The following is a 22881-nucleotide window of genomic DNA, read 5'->3' as shown; positions in this document are numbered from 1 at the left end:
TCAAGACTGACAAAGAGGGTAGACAGCTCTGATCCTTCCCTCAATTCTGCTCCTTGGTGGCAGTTAAAATGCCTATTCTGTCATTTTTGTTTGCTTATTCTTAAATTCTTAACCTTTTCATCCATCATTGAGGCTATTGCTAAGAGTGGGGCAAGCAACTTGGTCAAGAGAATACACAATGCATAAAAACCTTTTTTAATATTTGTAATAATTTTTGTCAAACATATAGCTATTTTGAATGATAATGAACGTATTTCAAATCTTGTCATGCTTCTTCTTCTTCTTCTTCTTCTTATTATTATTATTATTATTATTATTATTATTATTATTCTGCTTTGGACACTGTTATTAGTGCCCTTCCACCAAAAAAATCCTGAATATGCTTTAATTAATTAATGTAAGTTTGCTGCTTTTAGGACCAAGGGCCACTTTACATGACCTTTTAGCTATAAATTGTAAGGTGCGTTTATATTTAAAGACATTTGTACCCCACCTTTCTACCCCAGATGAAACAATTAATACATTAAACATAACGATATCACAGGAGACCACATATAATATGGGAACAAATATTGGTAGTAAATCAGGAAGAAAAACAAAATACATACCAGCAGGCCTGAACATACTGTCATATTGACCATGAAGAAGAAGAAGAAGAGTTTGGATTTGATATCCCGCTTTATCACTACCCGAAGGAGTCTCAAAGTGGTTAACCTTCTCCTTTCCCTTCCTCCCCCACAACAAACACTCTGTGAGGTGAGTGGGGCTGAGAGACTTCAAAGAAGTGTGACTGGCCCAAGGTCACCCAGCAGCTGCATGTGGAGGAGCAGAGACGCGAACCCGGTTCCCCAGATTACGAGTCCACTGCTCTTAACCACTACACCACACTGGCTCTCCTGTTGAGTTTCCTGTTGGTTTCCTGTTGAGTCTATACCCAGTACCGAGGATTGCTTATACATAATGTGTGAAATAGCCCTATCTCTTACATCTTGACTAATGTCTTCAGGTGGGATATATCTGGAGCTGTAATCGGCACTGAATGTGGAACCCTGGAATCAGGTTCATCAGCTGTTTTTCTCAGAGATGGAGAGCGAAAGCTGTGTACTCCATATATGGACACTACAGGTTACGGAAATCTGAGGTTTTATTTCAGCATGGGTGAGTATGAGCCATTAGTATGTTTTGGTATGTGCACGCTTGATGAGAAAATGTTTGTTATTCTTTTGGAGAGTGTGTTACAACCAGTCCTTCTGTCTGAGTGCCTGTCCTTTTCTGTGTGGCACTTGATCCTCACTGCCTCAACTACCCTTGACCCTTGGTTTGGCTGTTTTTCCTTCCAGCATTTTCTCACTGTCACTTACTACTAAGCCTTCACCAGGAAGCAGTTATCACAAAACTAGAATGGTGATAGTTCATCCCTTCCATACTGAGACTGGATCTAGACATGTCAAAGAAACAATTCAGTTAATTGCGTTGTAAACTCATACAGGGAAATCCGGTAGGGAAAGACAGGAATCCACAGCACCATCTTGTGTCACAGTGTTATATCGCATGTACAACACATATAAAACACTTTTTCTTTACCAATCTAGCTGAATCCTGTGTCTTCTGACCTCATAACTCTGTGCATTTTCCCCTCCAAACCCTGGTAGGGGCAGAAATATATGCTATTTGATGACATCAGGACCTGAGTAAATTTTACTATACATTTCCTAGGAAGAGGTAGAAAACTGTACCTGTATTATCGTAAAATCGAGTTCCAGCTTATGATTCTACTTCACCTGCTACATTTCCAGTGGGATGGGAGGTGTATGAGCCTAGTGTCATGGCACCTGAGTCAGAGACAGTGTTTTTGAAGAGCATATTTTGCAACAGAATTGGAGGCCAAAGTCTCAAACTGGTTATGCCTTGCTCTCCTAGAAGAAGAATCTGAATTTTAAAGGTGTTGGACAGGGCTTGATAGATATGCTGGTGGTCACCTGAAGAGTTCCTCCTCTTCCTCTTCCTTCCTCTTGCATTTTGTGCCTTCCCATTTTTTCTTTTCTTTTCTAGCTAGTCCGGTAATGAGCTGCCTGTGGTTTAAAAGCAACCTAAGCCAGACAGAAAAGTATTCTGGTCAACCTCATGCTGAAATACTTTTGGAAATCTTGTACTGGCGGGCCTTCCACAAATGGGTGGTTGTTACCTTGGTTAACACTTTGCGAAGACAGCAGATGAGTTAGCAAGCAGGGGGCATAGATACAAAAGCTGAACCGTCTGCCTCTCTTAGTAAGAGAGCTGCAATTACTGGAGTTTTGTAACTCTTTTTGGTAGTGGGAACCAACAAGCAGAAGATTTCAATGGCAAAATCACACACTTTGTCTCTGCGACACTTTTTCCAGGAATGTTGTTTTGCAAGCTCTACAGATCAGGTAAACTACATGTGGAGCTTATTCTTTCAACACTGTGTTCATTAATGTGAAATGGAAAGACAGTAAAGGAAACAGAGAATAAATTTGCTTTTCCGATGAAGCAGCCTTTTATGTCAAAAAGAGTAAACAGCCTTTTTTACTGAAAGTGGAAGTTCTCTGATATTTGCTCTGAATTGTCACGTCTCCTCTGTGCTGCATAATGTACAAAAAAAAAAGCACAGGAAGGGGATATTTCTGCATTTCCAGGTCTTTCAGGAGATGCACACCTGCATGAAAAACAGGAAAGACACTTTAGTCGACCTTCTGAACTCTTGGGCAAAGCTGTTGGCTCAGCAAGAAAGGCTGTCGACTTTTATGATCACACTGAAAAACATTGTGTGAAAATTTACTTGGTTGAATATTCAAGTGGGGAAAATATTAGGAGGGTGGAAGTAAATTTTAATTTGAGTTTAAAATATAGGAGCTGAACTGCATCTAGAATAATCCCACAGAACAGTCTTGTTGGGATTGTAAACTTCAAGTTGCAGATCAGAATTTGCATGCTTAAATACTGTGTGAAATCAACCTTTCTGCATATAGAAAACCAGCAGAACAGTATGAAACAGTCAGGATAATGTGCTTCTTTTCTACACAGAGTGAGTGGCTTTTTTTTCTTTTTCTTTTAACTTCCAAGCATGTGGTTCTCATCACTGTTTATTTAAACCTCATTTTGGGATGGGTGTTCTATTCCTGCATTTGCTGCATTTCAGTGGCATTAACTTTTGTTTCAAATGTTGCACACATCAACTTAACAATGTTTGGCGACTGTAATTTTCACAATTGCTTTTATGTAAGGTGAGAAGATTTTAATATACAACTGAATGTTAAATAGCTAACCCCACCAATATATACATTGCTACAGGTGGGAGCTGTGATGCTGGACAAACCCATGAAAGTGACGTCATATTGTATGCAAAGATTGAAGGAAGAAAAGATCACTTAAATCTGGATACAATGACCTACACTTCTTATAGGGTAAGAGTTCAAAACAAATCCTGAAGGTAGCACAACTCAGGTGACAAATGCTTGGCTCCTAAATTGATCCTCCATTCATATATTAGATTTCCACCAATTCCCCATTCCTCTGTACCCCCCTTCCTGTTTCCAAAACTATTCCCAAATTTGAGGCAAGTTTGGAGGGGCTTGCTCAGGTAATAAGACTATTAAAATAGTTGTGAAATTAGCACGGTGTCTTCACCATTTAAAAAATTCTTGGAATTGTAGTTCAATAAGATGGCTATGAATTCTGTTCATCCTAGCCTGCCTAACAAAGTCATAATTCCCAACCTCTTTGGGAATATGAAAATGACTCTTAGACCTATTCCTGTAGTATGGGTACAACAAAAATAACATACAGGACCCTAATTCACACACAAGAGAATAGAGATGACTAATCTCCTTTCCATGGAGGCGCAGGTTACAGCAGCAGCCAAGGCAACATTTTTCCACCTTCGCCGCATCAAGCAGTTGGTCCCTTACCTTTCCCGCCCTGACCTGGCTACAGTGATCCATGCGACGGTCACCTCCAGGCTTGACTACTGTAATTCGCTCTATGTGGGGCTGCCCTTGAAGCTGTCCCAGAAACTCCAGCGGGTGCAGAATGCTGCAGCGAGGCTCCTCACGGGGTCTCTGCCATGGGAGCATATTCACCAGTGCTTTTCCAGCTGCACTGGCTCCCGGTGGAGTACAGGGTGAGATTTAAGGTGCTGCTTTTGACCTTTAAAGCCCTTCACAGCCTAGGACCCTTGTACCTACGGGACTGCCTCTCCCAGTATGCCCCACGGAGAGCCTCAAGGTCCATAAATAGCAACACCCTAGTGGTCCCGGGCCCTAAGGAAGTTAGACTAGCCTCAACCAGAGCCAGGGCCTTTTCAACACTGGCTCCTGTCTGGTGGAACGCTCTGCCTCATCAGACCAGGGCCCTGCAGGATCTGATTTCTTTCCACAGGGCCTGTAAGACAGAGTTGTTCCGCCTGGCCTTTGGCTTGGAGCCAATTTGATTCCCTCTCCCTCTTTCTTTTTTCTTTTTCCATTCTCCTCCTGTGATGAAGCTGCATTTTAATATTTTAATGTTTCAATATTTTAATGTTGTATTTTAATCTTGTTTTTAAGTTGTATTCATTCAACTTGTTTTTATTATTGCTTGTTAGCCACCCTGAGCCCGGCCTTGGCTGGGGAGGGCGGGGTATAAATAAAAATTATTATTATTATTATGTGCAAGTACTGCTTTTGGAACAAAAGTTTTCTAGCATAGTTTGTATGTATTTATATGTATTTTGTGTGTGTGTGTGTGTGTGTGTGTGTGTGTGTCTATTTATCAGTCTATAATTTATGTATCTCACAGATTACATTACAGAAATGTAATTAATGTGATTTTTGTTGAAGGTTCCATCTTTGGTTTCGGTTGTCATCAGTCCAGAGCTGCAGACTCCAGCCACAAAATTCTGTCTCAAGCAGAAGAGTCATCAAGGGCATAACAGAAATGTCTGGGCAGTTGATTACTTCCATGTCCTGCCAGTGCTTCCTACCACTGTAACTCATATGATACAGTTTTCTATTAACTTGGGTTGTGGAACCCACCAACCCGGCAACAGGTAATTGCATTTATTTCTTTTTTTAATGTAATTGTTAATTTCTTTTAACAGTTCTAGCTTTTATCAAACTGCCTCCCTGTGTTCCTTGGTGCATTTATGCAGGGCTAGTGTTAGGATCTGAGGGCTCCTGAACAAGGGACCATCCATGGACCCTTTTCACCATGAATGGGCTCAGGTAGCAAGATAAGCAGAATGAGAGAACATAGTAGGAGAGAAGACCTTAGCTCACTGGTAGCGTGTGATTGGCAAGTACCATGAGTGATCCCTGGCATCTCCAGTTGAAAGTATTGAGCCCCTTTTGGGGCTCATGGACACTTTTGAGAAGTTTCAAAAAATGTGAGCACCATCACAAAATGGCTGCCCTGAGGCCTGGCTAGTCACAAAGGACAAGTAACTCGCCCCAAGTAACTGAGTACAAGGAAGAACTGAGGTCTGTACCTACAAATACACAACAACTCCTTTGAGCTCACAGCTTTCTGCTGTAAATTGAAAGCAAATGCATAGATGGGGTCTGAACCACAAGCCATAAAATTGCTCATTTGAATCCATGATTTTCTGTTCAATGGAAGACAATTATTTATTCAAATTGATTCTAAATGAACTCACTTCCCCAATCTCTTCCTCTCTTTTTTCAGGATTGCCTCCATAGCTCTCTTTCACAGGCAACCCAAGCATGCACTCAATTCATCTCTCTCCTTCCTTCCTTCCTTCCTTCCTTCCTTCTTTCCTGTGGTCCCATCTGTTCTCTTTCAGCTCCACCAACACCTCGTCTATACTGGTTTTGTCCTCCCTATGTGGCTCTGGCTTTCCCCTTTCCTACCTTCCCTCCCATGGCCCCATCTGCTTTCTTTCTGGGTCTCACAAGGTTCCATCCACTCCTGCCCAGATGATCCATGCAAGCAAGCCAAGTCACACCATGTGTCAGAAATATTATTGTGAGCCAAGCCACATGTGAAAGACAACAGCATTCTGTAGGTTTATATAAAACTGTGGCATCTATTTTCTTCAGCTAGGACAATAAAACTATAAGATAGGTTTGAAAGTTTTGGCCAACTTCTGCATACAACTTCTTGGGAACCCTTAGTTGGCCATATGTGTTCTACATATGCAAATGTAGGTGTTCTGTATTTTGGTAGACCATGCTCAATAGAGATCTACAATTAGAACAGTCCTTTTAAAATGAATTTCTCTTTTAAGGTACAGGTACAAGCATAATTTCCTGCTTCATAGTAGGGTTTTTCAGTACAGTCTTTGATCTTTTTTGAAAGATCTCCTTTCAACTCACATAGTGGCTCCGATTCAGGGAGTTTGTTTTGCTTTATTCATTTTTGAAAAGAACTGCTAACTTCCCACAAACCTCATCTACATTTCAAAAATAATTTCACCGTGCAAATCTCCTTGTCCACCAAAGCATAATTTTTAGCAGTACTCTCATTTCATGACTTGGAATATAGTAGAATATGGAGTAAATGTGGTCCTCAAAGGTATCCATAAAATTTCAACTCAAATGAAATCAGTGAAGCCTCATAAGCTATTTTAATTTACATTTAAAATATCACACACACAATAATTGTGCGGAAAGACATTCTTCAAGTAAAATTATATTCCAAATAAATTATTCTGAACTGGATAAGCCATGTGCTGGCTATTTGGCGCCAGGCTGATGAATTATTAATTTGTCTTAATGCTTCATTTGCAGAACTTAAAATGAGACTATTAGAATTAAACTGCACTGCTTAAATTATTCTACACAGACATTTTTCAAAAGGCTACATTTCTTTCAATATTTCCCAAATTAGTTGAAAGCTCACAGAATGTGACTTGTGCTTATTCCAAAAGTATGTACTGAAAGTGCTTTTATTTTTTATAATGAGTGGCAGTAAAATACTTTAAAAGTATTTTAGAGATAAGGTGATTCATGTTGCAAGAACTTTAGATTAACTCACACATTTGTGACCACTCACAAATACACTCCTCCTCATTATGGATGTTGGTGGAGATGGTTGCAGCAGGGCATTCTTGGATGACAAAGATCAATCTGGGTTCTGGTCTGGCCTTGGAACCAAGCTGACCTTGGTCACCTTTACCTAGAACTGAGCAAGGGAAGTACTAGCTTACTCCTCAGTCACAATGAAGCTTTTGATAATGTTGACCTTGGCATCCTCCTGCACCAGCTCCATGGGATAGGATTGGAGGATCTGTTTTACAGTGCTTCCAGTCCTACCTATGTGGTCAAGTCCAGAGAGCATCACTGGGAGAGTGCCTTTTCACCCCTGAGAAGTTATGTTCTGGGGTGCTACAGCGCACTATTTTATACCCAGTGCTATTTAATATCTATATGAAGCCACTGGGAGCAGTCATCAGGAGATTTGGAAGAGGCTGTGTGTGCCATACATATCTAACCTAAGATGTGATCACCTGAACCTGCTCCAATATGTGAATATCTCCTTAGCTAAGATCTCTCACACATGTACTTCTTGTACCCCGTACCCACCCTCCACCCACTAGAATGCTTCTTGGAGATGCATGGAAAGCTATTCCTTCTCCAGGTCAGAGTAGTCTGATATAGGTCTAACATCTATACACACTGCAATCCTCCTCTCCTCCCCCCCCCCCCGCCTTTTGAGCTTCTCGGCTACTTGGGAGGAGGCTGAGATTGTCCACTACGCAGCTTTTGATCAAGAAGACAGCTATTCTTGTATGCCTACTATATTTCTGTGCTTCTGTGGAATATAACATGCGTGCACAGCTTGGCCTTTTATCCCTGATTGTTCTGAACTTATGAAATATAAATAACCCAACTCAATTGCCAGCTCAGCCTCCTGACCCCTCCACAAAATGGTTTGAGAAACCTATTAGCAGTAGGAGCACACAGGCCTTAGCTCTCAGTTTCCCTTTGGTCTGCCTCCTTCTTGACACACCAGTACTGGCATCAATCCTCTTTAAACCCAATGTAGAAAAACAACAGCCTGCTGGGTAAGTCAGACTTGCAGTAACTGCTCTCACACCCATCAGCTAAACACTTTCTGACAAGGGTTACCATCTCATCTTTTAACGCACTGTGCTTCATGTCTGTTTCATCTTGAATGTTCAGCACTCACAGGCATTTCATACTTCAGCATCCAGGGGATCAATTATTAAATAAGCCATGATTTTAAAGCTTTTGTGTGTTCTTGCTATTAATCGCAGTTAGTGTGGGATGAACAGCCCATTTTACTTCTCTGTTTCTTTGGGTTCCTAGTGTCAGTTTGGAGTTCTCCACCAACCATGGCCGATCCTGGTCCTTACTTCATTCTGAATGTTTGCCAGAGACATGTGTCGGGTCTCACCTTCCTCACAGCACAGTCTATGCCTCTGAAAATTACAGCGGGTAAGGAAGTTCACTCCCCAAATAGCCAGTGATGCCAGTGTCTTAGCTCTTCTCTGTGACAAATGGAGGAAGACATCTGATGTTATGCTAATACATTTTATTCACCTCAGGTTGTTTTAATTGTAAGAAGGACAGCCTTATGTTTTCAGGACCCATAGTAACTGAAAAATGATTTGATAAATCTATTAAATAAACGTGAGTTTCTTAAGAATTATATCAAGCCTAAACAGTTGCTTATGGTTAACTCCCTCTGCATATTCAAACCTAAATGGCTATATATGAGTCCTCGTTAAACAGCAATAAAGTTACATTACAAGTGTAAAGTAAACCTTTTATGAGTGATGTCATTAAGGCTTCCTCAAGTATGGGCAAATCCCAGTATAATAAGGATTTGGCATAAAAGCTCTTACTCTACTTTCCTTGAACATTATATGTTCGTTCCAGAATTGTTTCCAAAGTTCCTATTTGTATAACAATAATTTGAAGGATTGAGAGCAGCTAGAATAATCTGCTTCAGTGATGATAGCCAGAGAGCTTACAAGCTAAATTTAGATTTGGAGGGGGGAGAGTGAGGCAAGGATATTAAGGAATGAATATATGCAAATACAGTTGCATGCATTTGGACTTAAGCTACTCTGTCCACTCCACATGCTCCTAGAGTTTAAGACGCTGTGATCCTTAAATGCTAGGATACCCTTTGTCTTTGTGAGTGAATGAAGCATCTGCAACTGGTATGAGCTTGACACTATTATAACTCTAAATCGACTTGTAAGTTTCAAAGCATGAAGGCTCATATGTTTGTTTCAGGTGGAACCGAATAACTATTCCACTTCCAAATGCAGCATTAACTAGAGATACCAGGATTCGATGGAGGCAAACAGGACCAATTCTTGGAAACATGTGGGCAATTGACAACAGTTAGTAGTATTCATTACCATCATCATTGTGCCTCAATAGTGCTTATTGTCTGTGCTCCCTTCTCAGTGAGTGCCTTTGTGTTTCGCAATATGATAAAAATTGTAGGGATCTCAGTTTCTTAAGCACTCCCCCCCCCCAAGGTGTTGTTGTTTTCTTTATTAAAGTGAGGCTAAATATCATTTTTCCAATTTAAATGGCTTGCAGAATCTTAGGATATAACATTATGCACTGAAGCAGGCAAATACATACACCAGGGCTGCCCAAACTTTTTTCAAAGAGGGCCAGATTTGATGAAGTGAACATGCGTGTGGGCTGACCAAAGTTGTTGAGCTTTTTTGAAGTTGCTGAGCTTTTTTTAAGATTTTACCCCAGGACATATAATGCCACGGGGACCAGATTAGATTGATGAGCGGGCTATATTAGGCCCCCAAAATGGACTTTGGTCATGCCTGACAGACAGAGAGAGAGAGAGAGAGAGAGAGAGAGAGAGAGAGAGAGAAATATAGGGAAATCCTAGAAATTGTTTTGAAAACATAAACCTGATTTACGTATGTAATTTTTTAAAAAATAATAATGCATGTGTCCTATTACACAGCCACATGTGGAGTTGCAGGAATGATTTCTCTGGCTAGGTCCAGATGTACCAGGAAACCAAGGTTTAGAGATTTGCCACCACATGCTCTCCTAATGTCCATTTCTCTTCACTCTCCCTGTCTCTTGCACAGGAAGTGCCTCTGTGTGGGTTTAAATATTACAGCTAACCATCACTACATCCGTCTGAGTGCAATCAACCACACACTCCTATTTTCACTTTTATAATTGTGTTTAAACTGAGTCTCCAGAGTGGGTGTAGGAGTATGGCTGGTTTCATTTTAATCCTGAGTGGGCAAGGAATTCATTTGCAAGAGGGAAGAGGCAGGGAGAAAGTAGGCAGAATTTCAAAGCCTGCTCCGAGTCCCGCAGTCCTCGTTTAGCAGGCCTTATTGCCAGTAGATATGTAGATTAAGTCATATGAGATCTGTTAATAAAATAAGAAGGGCATGATCAAAGCAAAATCATTTTACAATGTAGCACTTCATTTGTGAATGACATACTATATAGCTGGTTTTATAGTAAACATATTTGAGGAACAAGAAAGCTGCAAAATGTGCAAAGCTCTGCAAAAGAATGTGAGAGTTCACTAATATCCCCACAAAGAAATAGGATAAATTTTAACATTATTTTATTATAAATGCAGGTTTTCAGGCCAAGATCTCTGATGTTGATCTGTGAGTGTGTTGTTGCTTTAATGAAAATTTTGCATCAAGCTAGGAAGTATGAAAAACGGAGTATATTTCTTCTTTTAAACAAGTTGCTGCACCAAAAAGCTGCACCATGTAACTCAGTTTTTACAGGAAAAACCTTACATGAATTAAAGCTGCAGTCCTGTACATACTTATTTAGGAGTGAGCCTTACTGAACTCAGTGAAACTGAGTAGACATGACTAGGATTGTGCTTTTAGTCTTACGGTGGGGGGGACATGGGGAAGTATGCTTGATAAGCGATATGAAAATGTGTGATAGTTAATTCCTGCTGTTTTTTTGTTGTAATGTTATTCATACATGCACATTTTTATTTTTATTTTTGCATTAACTAGGGACTGTTTTTGAGGCAATATTAATGTTTTGGATTGTTTGTGGTGACATCCCCAAAATGAAGGAAAATGGACATCAAACACTTTTCACTGTGTATTGTTATTAAGAAGGTATCCATGAAAAAAACGTAAATTCTAAACCGAACAATGGCAGCACAATTGGTGACTGAATGTTCATGTTTTGAAAACAAAACAAGTCCACATGAATTTTCCATCAGAAATACATATTTAGCTTGCCAGTTTGGGCCTGAACATGGCAATGGCAAGGCATTCCAGTGCTAGCTTCAAAGTTTCCAGTGGGAAAACAGGGCCAAACCAGGGACAATTTCAGTATCATGCCGGTTAAATGGAATGACTTTGTTCACATGGGAGTCTATGAGAGTGCTGGGTCCCCTGCTAGACACTAGAGTTTGTTGTCATAGCATGTACATGCTATACAGTGTTTTTTGAAATGTTGTATTGATCATTACTAACTTCTTAGGTTTTCACACACTCATTGTGTGTTATTCATATCCATTGCTGGTTTTCTTGTATTTGTCTTGGGTCTCATTGAGCTCCTGGATAATGGATATAGTAAGGCTATTTTTGGAAAACTACTTATCAATGTCAGTTTCCTGCAAAAAAAGGGCAAATGTCCAAAAAATATCCACAGCGTAACCTTAATTGTAACAATATTCAAAAGAACATAAATCATCTTGCAAGAGCAAGTTTTGTTTCAGTCAGAGTCATAGTTAACAAATGCATCCATCCATATATTCACTATAAATCTATCACTTACACAATCACATTGCTTGGATCAAAGGTAAATATCCTAGTCTTGCTTGATATTATGAAGTCAGTATATCTGTGCCTTGTTTGTTTTTTCTTTGCCTCAAAATTTAATATAACTAGTTTTCTTTATCTGCAGTTTACATTGGGCCATCTTGCCTCAAATTCTGCTCAGGTCGAGGGCAATGCAGTAGAAATGGCTGCAAGTAAGTCTGATATAAACCATTGGCCAATGTATTTGTGTTTCATATTATGGTTCTTTCTAGGTTGTAAGATAGTCTGTCCTCTGGGAATGTACCCTCTTCCAGTAGAATAGGCAGGATCTTCTACAAGTGGTTATCAAGAAGAAGAGTTCTCGCCTCACTTAGACCAGACTCTTGTTAAGTCATTCTGTCATTCATTCAGCCCATATGGAATCAAAACAATTATCAGTTCCTATGGTGTGGCATACGTAGGTGCCCATGGGAGGGGCAGTGCTATTCACCAAATACTACTGCAGTGTTTCAGAGGGGCCTACCTGGGATCCGCCATGTAACTTGGACTGCAGCACCACCTGATGGGTTGCTTTCTTTGTCTTCCGCCTTTATTTGTTTACCATACCTATTATTACTTCCAGTGGCATAGCGTGGGGGGTGCAGGGGGGGCCGGCCGCACCGGGCGCAACATCTGGGGGTTAGGGTTAGGGGGCGCAAATCCACGGGTTAGGGGGCGCAAATCCACGGGTTAGGGGGCGCGAATTACTTGCCTTGCCCCGGGTGCTGACAACCCACGCTACGCCACTGATTACTTCTCCCAACTGGCAGTGGCAAAAGGCATAGCTTCAGCTGCAGGGAGGAAAGCATCTTCCATGAACTGCATATCCACTACTTCAAAAATTATTTGCCTTTTCTCCAGAGGTTTTGGAGCATTTTAAAGTTCCTCTAACAGACACTCCAATGGTCACCCTAACTTTTAACGTTTACCATCCAACCATAACAATAGTTGCACTGACGTTTTGCTTCATCAGGTGTTTGAGACTGACTCCAGTAGCCTCGGAGCCTCAGCCTCTATTTCCTAGGGTTCTGGTTATGTGGACTGATCATCACCTAACTGCTTTCGCCAAATCTATTAATTAAAAAATGGTCTGTAAAATATATCTGTGTCTGTGACCTTTGTAGCAGAGTCCCTTTTTGACTGAGTGGTAGTTGGGCCTAGGTTTCTGGCCTTGGTGTCAGTCACAAGCAGAAATGAGGCCATGCCGCTCCTTGGCCGTGGAGCTGTCATTTGCAGCTGAGGATCATGAAAGATGAGAATTTCCCATGATTCCCATGGGGATCATGAAAGCTCGGAATTTCCCATGATTCCCATGGGGATCATGAAAGATGGGAATTTCCCATGATTCCCAACCACAAAAAAAATAATGGGAGTCCTCTGCCATATGTTACCCCTACCGTTCCCTAGCGCTTTGTGCAAAAAAGGTTAGTGAGTGGCAAAGTAAGGTTATCTTGGGTGTTCCATTGAACCCTTCAAAAAAAATTGACTTTTTCAGAGTGCTCACATGAAATACTTCTAGCAACTTGCTTTGTTTTGGGTCAGACCTATTTCTGTGAACCTATTTCTGCCCACACATCCAAAGGACTATGAATGACACCAGTTGGATGTGGGTAGGGCTCTTTTTTGTTGCACTTAGGATGTACCAAGCCATGTCAACAGAGAGCTGACTTCCACATCATGCTAAGCCATACCACAGCTTAGTGTGAACTCACAAGGATTAGGGTTCCTGGAGAGGAGTCTAGAGCTATCGCGTTCTTCCCCCAGTCCTCCTGCTGCTGCAGTGCTGTGTTTCCTCCAGACAAACTATGAACTATAAACCTAGGAACAAACCTTGGAGTTTCAGCTCATGGTTTGCTGGAGAAGAGACAGTGGGACACAGAGAGAACAATGAAGGCAGGGATTCCTGTTTTCATACCTGTACAGTGGTGCCTTGGTTCTCAAACTTAATCCATTCCGGAAGTCCTTTCCAAAACCAAAGCGTTCCAAAACCAAGTCGCGCTTTCCCAGAGAAAGTAATGCACAATGGATTAATCCATTCCAGACTTTTTTTATAAAAAAAGCCTAAAACAGCAATTTAACATGAATTTTACTATCTAACAAGACCACTGATCCATAAATTGAAAGCAATAATCAATATACGTACTGTAATATAAAATAAATAAGATAGTATTGTAGATGATAAAAATTAAAATTAATTTTTTTTCTTACCTGCACTGATGATAGTCATTCTTTGGATGGGAGGCTTTTATTCATTTCCGCAGTCACACAATCAATCAGTAGCTGAACTGGGTTCCACACAGTCACACAAACAAATTAAACAAAAAAGCCTCAAAAACAAAAATGCAAAATAGCTAGCAAAAACAAAAGTGCCAAACTTAATCCCTTCCAGAAGTCCATTTGACTTCTGAAATGTACAAAAACCAAGGCACAGCTTCTGATTGGTGCAGGTGCCCCAGAAACAACAGCCAACAGCTGCATCGGATGTTCAGCTTCCGAAAAATGTTCGAAAACCGAAACACTTCCGGTTTTTCGGCATTTGACTACCAAGGCGTTTGAGAACCAAGGTAACACTGTATTACATTTCTCTCTCTGCTATTATGTTTTTATTTTGACCATTCAGTTTCCTTTCCCTAATCTAGTTGCTGTTATAACATATAACACAGCTTCTTGGATTTTTGGAATTCCTGCCCTATGTTATTTTAGTCTGGGCAAGGCAGAGGACAGACTGCCCTATAATAAATTCCACTGCAGTAAATAGGTATTACTGTCAAGTAGAAGAGTTTTGTTGTCTTGGGACAGGATTTCCGCAGTTTAGCAAAAGAATGTTTGAATGTGCTTAAAAAAAAATATTTGTAGAGATTTAAAACTGAAGAGGAATGGTAACTGGGTAGACTTAATTTAATTTTTTGAAGTTTTATACAGCATTATGCTTGTTATGTCTGAAGACATCTGACTTTATCCATTACTTGATCTTGCACGTTCCATGACTTGATCTTTATAATACCTATAATATTTAGCTGAACGTAAAATTCTTATGTTTTATTACAGATGTGATCCTGGCTTTTCAGGGCCCGCATGTGAAATGGCCTCCCAGACCTTTCCTATGTTTATATCTGAGAGTTTTGGCAATTCTAGGCTTTCTTCGTATCACAATTTTTACTCTATCCGTGGTGCTGAAATAAGTTTTGGTTGTGGAGTCCTAGCAAGTGGCAAAGCCTTGGTTTTTAACAAAGACGGGAGGCGTCAGCTTATCACTTCTTTCCTTGACAGCTCACAGTCCAGGTAAATCGAAATAAATGGAAATAGCACATTGAAGTTACAACACAGGATCCAGAGAGCCTCAGGTATCATGTATTAAAACTCGCAGCCTCCAATAGAGAAAATTGATCTAACATGTTACTAGTTACTTAATATACTTCTTATTTGATTTTGGTTGTGTGAAATTTAATTTTAAAATTCATTTGCTTTATCTGCAGCACTAAGTATTTAATACATTTGGGGGCAACCATTGTATGCCTGAGTTTGCAAACATGCGGCATTAATATCAAAAGTGAGTGTTGGAGCCAAGTGCTAATTAATTATTTATGAGGTTATATTTATTTTGACAGCTTGTGGCAGCTGATTAGATCCATTCGATATCTCCTCCACCCCTCCGGTTCCTAATAAATAATTGAAGGCAATAATGATTGGCATTTTAAAACAATATATTCCGCATTGCATTGCTGGACTGAATAAACAATTTCAGCTTCACAAAGACCCTATAAATATTGTTTGCCTTGGCTTGTCTAGATTTTTAAGATTAAAAAAACAACCACAGTTCTAGGACGAGAGTGCTGTATAAATTGCAATTTACAACGATCCATGCCCTTGTTATCTAGGTTCCTCCAGTTCACCTTAAGGCTTGGAAGCAAATCCGTCCTGAGTACCTGCAAAGCGCCTGATCAGCCTGGAGAAGGAGTATTGCTGCACTATTCATATGACAATGGGATTACGTGGAAACTGCTGGAACATTATTCCTATCTCAACTACCATGAGCCAAGGTACAACAGTCATTTTCATGGAGAATGATGTGCATCCCCAGTTAAGTGTTGGTTGTCGACAGCCCCATCCATAACACACTTAAGCTGAAGCACTTGTACTTAAGATGATTTTGACAGACTCGGTTTAGTAGGAGTTCTTGGTTGAATTGAAAATACACTATCGCTGCAGTTGTGCAAATTACCTTCATTGTTGTGGGGTTTTTTGTACCCTTCTCATGTTTTGAATTTAATATTATTTGAGAATGTGGGCGCTCCTTAGATATTTATGAATTAACTGTATATATAATGAAAGGCTACATATTTTGGAAACAATACCAGCAACTGAGTATAATACAGTGGTACTTCGGGTTAAGTACTTAATTCGTTCCGGAGGTCCGTTCTTAACCTGAAACTGTTCTTAACCTGAAGCACCACTTTAGCTAATGGGGCCTTCTGCTGCCACTGTGCCGCCGAAGCACGATTTCTGTTCTCATCCTGAAGCAAAGTTCTTAACCCAAGGTACTATTTCTGGGTTAGCGGAGTCTGTAACCTGAAGCGTATGTAACCTGAGGTTCCACTGTATACTACAGTCAAAGCCACCTATACATGCCTACTCAGAATTACGTCCCTTTCATTTTGGTGAGCCTTATTCTCATACCATTATGCCTCAGTCCCATTGTGCACTACAGTATTTAAGGGTTTTACTACATACAGCCCACACCTAGTTCCCCTTGTCATGCCCTTGTACCTTCCCAGAGCAATCTGGTAACAACTCTTCTTTCCCTGTTCAATGCGTGGTAATAATGATAGTGATGAGGATTTTAGAATTTCATTTCCTTCCTGAAAGTAGGACTTCCATTCTAGAAGTATTTTCCATGTTATGTATAATGTATGAATTAAGGAAAGCGGCTGCCAGTATATCTATATAGTTTTATGTACCTTTTCCACTGAATTCTTTGTACAGTGGTGCCCCGCAAGACGAATGCCTCGCAAGACGGAAAACTCGCTAGACGAAAGAGTTTTCCGTTTTGGAGGTGCCTTGCAAAACGAATTTCCTATGGGCTTGCTTCGCAAGACGACAATGTCTTGCGAGTTCCTGCTGGTTTTTTTCCCCTCCCCCCCTTTTTCTAAGCCGCTAAGCCGCTTATCAGCTGATCCGATCAGCAGATAAGACGCTAAAAGCCGCTAATAGCGCTAATCCGCTAATCCGTCAACGGGCTTGCTTCGCAAGACGAAAAAACCGCTAGACGAAGAGAATCACAGAATGGATTCTTTTCGTCTTGCGAGGCACCACTGTATAATGGATTCCACAACAAGAGGCAGCTTTATTTATTTATTCATTTGCTCTCTATCCTGCCTTTCATCCCAGGAACTCAAGGCTGTGTGTACATGATTCTTCCTCACCTTTATCCTCACAATAATCCTTTGAGGTAGGTTAGATGAAGATAGAGTGACCGTCCAAGGTCACCTAGCAGACTTATGGGTCAAAGGTCTACAACTAGTCTTTGCCTGCAGCGGCAGGTCATCAGAGAGGGGACTGGCTGGGTATTTCTTGACTTCCCTGTTTGATAGCCAGAATTGCTGCTGGGTTAAACTCAGAGTAACTTTGGGCTTTATTGGAATAGTTATCCTGTGGTGCTGTGGGTTAAACCACAGAGCCCAGGGCTTGCCGATCAGAAGGTCGGCGGTTCGAATCCCCGTGATGGGGTGAGCTCCCGTTGCTCGGTCCCTGCTCCTGCCAACCTAGCAGTTTGAAAGCATGCCAAAGTGCAAGTAGAGAAATAGGTACCGCTCCGGCGGGAAGGTAAACGGCATTTCTGTGCACTGCTCTGGTTCGCCAGAAGTGGCTTAGTCATGCTGGCCACATGACCCAGAAGCTGTACGCTGGCTCCCTTGACCAGTAAAGCGAGATGAGTGCCGCAACCCCAGAGTCGTCCGCGACTGGACCTATTGGTCAGGGGTCCCTTTACCTTTACCTGCACATCTATCTTCATTGGATAACATTGCAATGTACAATTATACTTCAGTACTGGATTCCTTTGTCTGTTTAAAAGTAAGCCTTATTTATTTATTTATTTATTTATTTATTTATTTATTTTTGGACTTATGTACCACCCTATAGGAGGGATGCGGGTGGCGCTGTGGGTTAAACCACAGAGCCTAGGACTTGCCGATCAGAAGGTTGACGGTTCAAATCCCCACAACGGGATGAGCTCCCGTTGCTTGGTCCCTGCTCCTGCCAACCTAGCAGTTTGAAATCACATCAAAGTGCAAGTAGATAAATAGGTACCGCTCTGGCGGGAAGGTAAACGGCATTTCCGTGCGCTGCTCTGGTTCGCCAGAAGCGGCTTAGTCCTGCTGGCTACATGACCCGGAAGCTGTATGCCGGCTCCCTCGGCCAATAAAGCGAGATGAGCGCCACAACCCCAGAGTCGGCCACGACTGGACCTAATGGTCAGGGGTCCCTTTACCTTTACCACCCTATACCTGAAGGTCTCAGGGTGCTTCACAGAACAAAATCATAATATAAAAACACAAAATATATAATAAAACAACCCAATAACCCTCTCCCCCCAAAATCCCACACCTTAAAAGGGCATAGGATTTCAATCAGATCAACCAGAGGCCTGGTTACAAAGGAATGTTTTTGCCTGGCGCCTAAAGGTGTACAGTGAAGGCACCAGGCGAACTTCCCTGGGGAGAGCATTCCACAGACAGGGAGCCACTGCAGAGAAGGCCCGTTCTTGGACCTCTTGGGCAGGAGGCATATGAAGAAGGGCCTCAGAAGATGATCTCAGGGTCCGGGTAGGTTCATATGGAAAGAAGCAGTCCTTGAGGTATTGCGGTCCTGAGCCGTTTAAGGCTTTACAAATCTATGTATACATACATGTCAGGAGATCAGAAGTGGCTCACTTGATGGGATGGAGCAACATCCTCCTGGAACCTGGTTGGTGCTGCTTACCCGGAGAGGGAGAGGTGTGGTGGCAGTGAGGTCAAGTGATGGCAGAGTATATCAGCTGGTTAATTTGTCTTTTGGACCAATTCTGATGTAAATTCTTCTTTTGTAGAGGCATACCCATGGGTATTTAGAAAATATTAGGACTCCTGTTCTTGTTCCTTAGAACCACTGTTTCTGGATTAATTTTTCCAGCACTTCCAAAGTCACTTGTTCCATCTGACTTCTTCTTGTTCATCAGTTAGCACATTCTGTCTGCAAGAATAAATGTGATATCACAAGATACTTTGAGCGCATATATTAAGATTCACAAAGACAGCTTAGCAAGCACTTTCTGAAAGTGCTGTTATTTGCCATGAGTGAAGATGCAAAGAGGTTTTGCATGTATGTGAAGAATCAAAGAGCAACGTAACAGCACATACCTCAGGTAATTATAAGGCCCATACAAGGGGGAAAGGAGGAGCACAATGCTAAATGTATGAATTCATTCCCCACCGCCAGTCACTTATGCCAACTTCCTTACAGGTTTTCTTTGAAGAAAAAAATAAGAAAACACACAGAGAGACTCAGTAGAAATATACTGAAAGCATTTTTTGCCAGTATTTAATTGTACATTGATGGAGACAAATGCTCCTTATGCTGTCCTGCCACACATCTCACCTTGCGAGTTGCATGTGGGCATCTGCTGTTATTGATTTATGGAACATTCACAAAGATGTCATTGCCATGGCAATTAATGTATGCTCCCTGTAGCTGTGTACTGTAATTGCTCCTGGAAATTCGATATTATTCTTAATTTTCTTCACAGTTTGTCAAGTACAGGTTTTGTTGTCACAGCTGTCACGAGAAATCAAGTGGCCTTGAAGACGGTGGTAGGCTCATGGGACTGGCTGGCAAAAGAAACGCATGGGCAGTACAAAACTAACTGCACACAATCTCATCCTCTGATGGGAGTTCATTTTTATGTTTTAGAGAAATGAGTATTTTCTAGGGATCGTTCCTCCAGAAATACTGCAGTTGGGTCTACAGTTATGTCAGTGCTATCATGAAAACAAATGGAGAAATAAATTGTTTAATGAAGGAATATAACATGTGCTACACGCTGTAGCCAAAGACACTAGGGGCAGTAAAGCGGACAAAAGGTTTTTAATTCAACTTTTGGAATGATTCTAGCATGTTTTTTCCTCTACAGAGACATAACCTAGAGTTCCATGTCTTTTCCCAAAAAGCATTTATTTGAGTGGGGAAATCAGCCTGGGAAGCAGTAATTAACAGAAGAGCAAGAAGGGGCAAGGGGTTGATTAACCCTTTCCCCTGTCATGATATTTGACAAATAATAATAATAATAATCCATTCTCTAGGCTACTTTCCCACCTGCTGGGGGGAGACCTCATGTCTTCCGCTTCCCCATGGATGAGAAAGTGGCTTGTGGGTCATTTTGCAGTGACAATTATATGAGGGGGAAAGTAGAGCGGCCTCTCTTCCTTTGCTCAGATTGCCATCTTGCCAAGCCTGCTTTTGGTTTTTAAAACTCATGGGAAATGCTATGTAATGTCTAGCAGGGCCCTGATTGCAGCTAACAATCTTTTTTAGAGATGGCAAGAGTTGCTTATACTTGGTCTGCTGTGTGGTGATAATAATAACAACTGTCATTTTGGCTTACCTTAAAAGAGCTGTAACAATTATTGGAAATTATCTATGCATATGAAGAGCTTTTAACATGTTAAACCGCTATAGGGGGGAAAAGTGAATTGCATTTTTCTCCTGTGAAAACATTGGTCGTTTTTGTGTAGGCCTGTTCCAAAGTTTAGAAATGGTTACCTGGAAAAGTAAGTATAATGTAGCTCAGGGAAACCTTGCGCTGTAAGAAACTCCCCCTTCATGCACATTTGATCATCAAAACAAGTTTTGTTTAAATATGCTTTGACAGTCTTTTCCAACAAATATATTCCTGGAGCTATTGTACATCCACCGTATGGATAACTGGGATGATTTAGACACCCAAAGTGCTAGTTGTCCCTGTTGAAATTCAGACAGCTAATATAAAATTATATACTGCACCATAAATATGTTCTCCTGAAGAATTCAGTGCAGCCCACCTACTGGCTATATCTTACTTACTATCATAATTTATTGATCTCCAGAGACCTCTTGAATGTGTGCCAGCTACCTTTTGCTGGTGATACACTACAAGAGAAGACTCTAATTCTTTTCCATTTGCTTTAAGCTAGTACATAATTCTGCTTTCTGCCATTCACATTTTATCACTTGTATTTTTCACTCCGCTCTCCTCTAACTCTGCTTATTTCTAATTTATTTAGCTTTGAATTGTAATCTTTCCACCAAGGTTTGCTTTGTCCTTACCATAAGGACATTTGGTTTAGTAGTCTTGTATAATATTACTAACCTCAGTAATAACAACCGTGCATTGGGTTTTTAAAAAATACATGCATGCGGGGCAGTCAGTGTACACTGAATTTCACAGAATTAATTAGGGGAAAGGGCCCCTGCCAAAAGGAACTTGCAATCTGAATTTTAATAGTGGGGAAAGGAGGGAGGGAGACACTTGGGGTAGCAAGTGATAAAACATGAGCAAAAGCAGCTATACATATTTAGACTTGGGTTACAATAGGGGATAAGGATCAGAGCAGGAATAGACAACAGAACGGCAGTCAACGGAGGTTTGTTTTTAGGAGGGATTGGAAGGAAAATATGAAGGGGCCTCATGCAAAGGCATTGGCTTTGTAGAACCATTTAAGAGGTTTCTCTACCAAGGCAGTTTCAATAAGTTCAATTTGTTTGTTTGTTTTAAGAATAATTTCAGTGGAGCTACCAGAAGATGCAAGGCAGTTTGGCATTCAGTTCCGGTGGTGGCAGCCATATCATTCTTCTCAAGGCGAGGACGTGTGGGCAATTGATGAAATCATCATGACTTCTGTACTTTTCAACAGTATTAGCCTAGACTTCACTAACTTGGTGGAAGTTACTCAGTCTCTTGGATTTTACTTGGGAAATGTTCAGCCATACTGTGGCCATGACTGGACACTCTGGTGAGTATTTTGGGTTTTTGGTGTGAAGTTTCATTCTTATATTCACTTACTTGAGTAGACGCTCCAGTAAACTCAGCAGAACTTAATATCATGTAAAAACCTGCTCTCAAATATGCTTAGGATGTGGATATAAATCTTTAAGTAAAGAGGATAATAGAGCATGTTTCTAAGTATCCTAATGAGTGTAGAAAAGGTCTAATTGATTTCTGCAGATGACTCTCTTCTTACTTGTTGTTCATTAGAATTTTCCCCTGGGCACATAACATGAACAACAATGTGTTCGTTGACCTATATGTAATGAGGGGTAAATTTTACACTGCAATGCAATGTGATTTATTCTTGATGGTGAGCCTGTGCTCACATGGTTTCTTTGCCTGCAACATGTTGGAAGTTTATCCTGAACTGATCGCTGATGTAAATAAAAGAATAATTAGCTGCTCTCATTTCCTTCAGTTACATTAATTAATTTATGCAAATTAAGGCTGGGAGATGGGACATAACGTGATTAGAGGACACACTTAAAACACAATTGATAAAGAGTTTTCTGTGTAGCTACTTAATCTTTTGTATTTAGCAGGACCTATCTCACAACAATTCTATTCAAGGGATATATGATCTAGCCAAATCTCAGCACTTCTAAGGTCTAGCAATGTAATGGGACAATTAAACACCTATTTATCTCTCTACCCCCATTGAATCCAATGGGGTTTTGAAAGGTTTTCACTGTGGCTGGATAAGTTCCCAGCAGTTTTCAGATATAAAATGGTCTCTGTATGGAAAACTCATAAACCTACTCCCATGAATATTTCCCCCCAGTGTTTTTTAGCCAACATCCCTGTAGTGTGGGATATGTAATATCTACTTGCCAGCTGCTGTCTCATTACAAAATCCTGTTACTGCATATCAGATAGGTCATATTTTGCCAGTATAGATTTGGTGCCCCAAATCACCTATAGAATGGTGTTCAGGGAATTGTCTCTTGTTTTGCCATAGCTCTACTTCTGCTCTTAGTTCTGTATTTCACATTGGTGTGTTTTTTTAATGCTACTCTGCTGTTTGTTGCTGTTGCAGCACCAGCAATTCCCTATG

At 40.9% G+C, this 22881-nt stretch overlaps 1 protein-coding gene across 3 annotated transcripts in view; it reads left to right on the top strand.

The window, feature by feature from the left end:
• Positions 1 to 22881, top strand: part of RELN (reelin) — a 296722-nt gene that overhangs the window by 164720 nt on the left and 109121 nt on the right. For all 3 annotated transcript variants that reach the window (XM_082239382.1, XM_082239381.1, XM_082239383.1), the window contains 9 exons: positions 1007 to 1158; positions 3313 to 3425; positions 4836 to 5044; positions 8286 to 8414; positions 9222 to 9331; positions 11874 to 11940; positions 14816 to 15049; positions 15646 to 15807; positions 21556 to 21792. In XM_082239382.1, coding sequence (XP_082095508.1) covers positions 1007 to 1158; positions 3313 to 3425; positions 4836 to 5044; positions 8286 to 8414; positions 9222 to 9331; positions 11874 to 11940; positions 14816 to 15049; positions 15646 to 15807; positions 21556 to 21792 — 1413 coding nt within the window. The remainder of the gene's footprint in view (positions 1 to 1006; positions 1159 to 3312; positions 3426 to 4835; positions 5045 to 8285; positions 8415 to 9221; positions 9332 to 11873; positions 11941 to 14815; positions 15050 to 15645; positions 15808 to 21555; positions 21793 to 22881) is intronic.

Source organism: Podarcis vaucheri, assembly GCF_965113315.1.
Source record: "Podarcis vaucheri genome assembly, chromosome: 10".
Taxonomy (NCBI): Eukaryota; Metazoa; Chordata; class Lepidosauria; order Squamata; family Lacertidae; genus Podarcis; species Podarcis vaucheri.
This window is presented reverse-complemented; position numbering and strand designations above follow the sequence as displayed.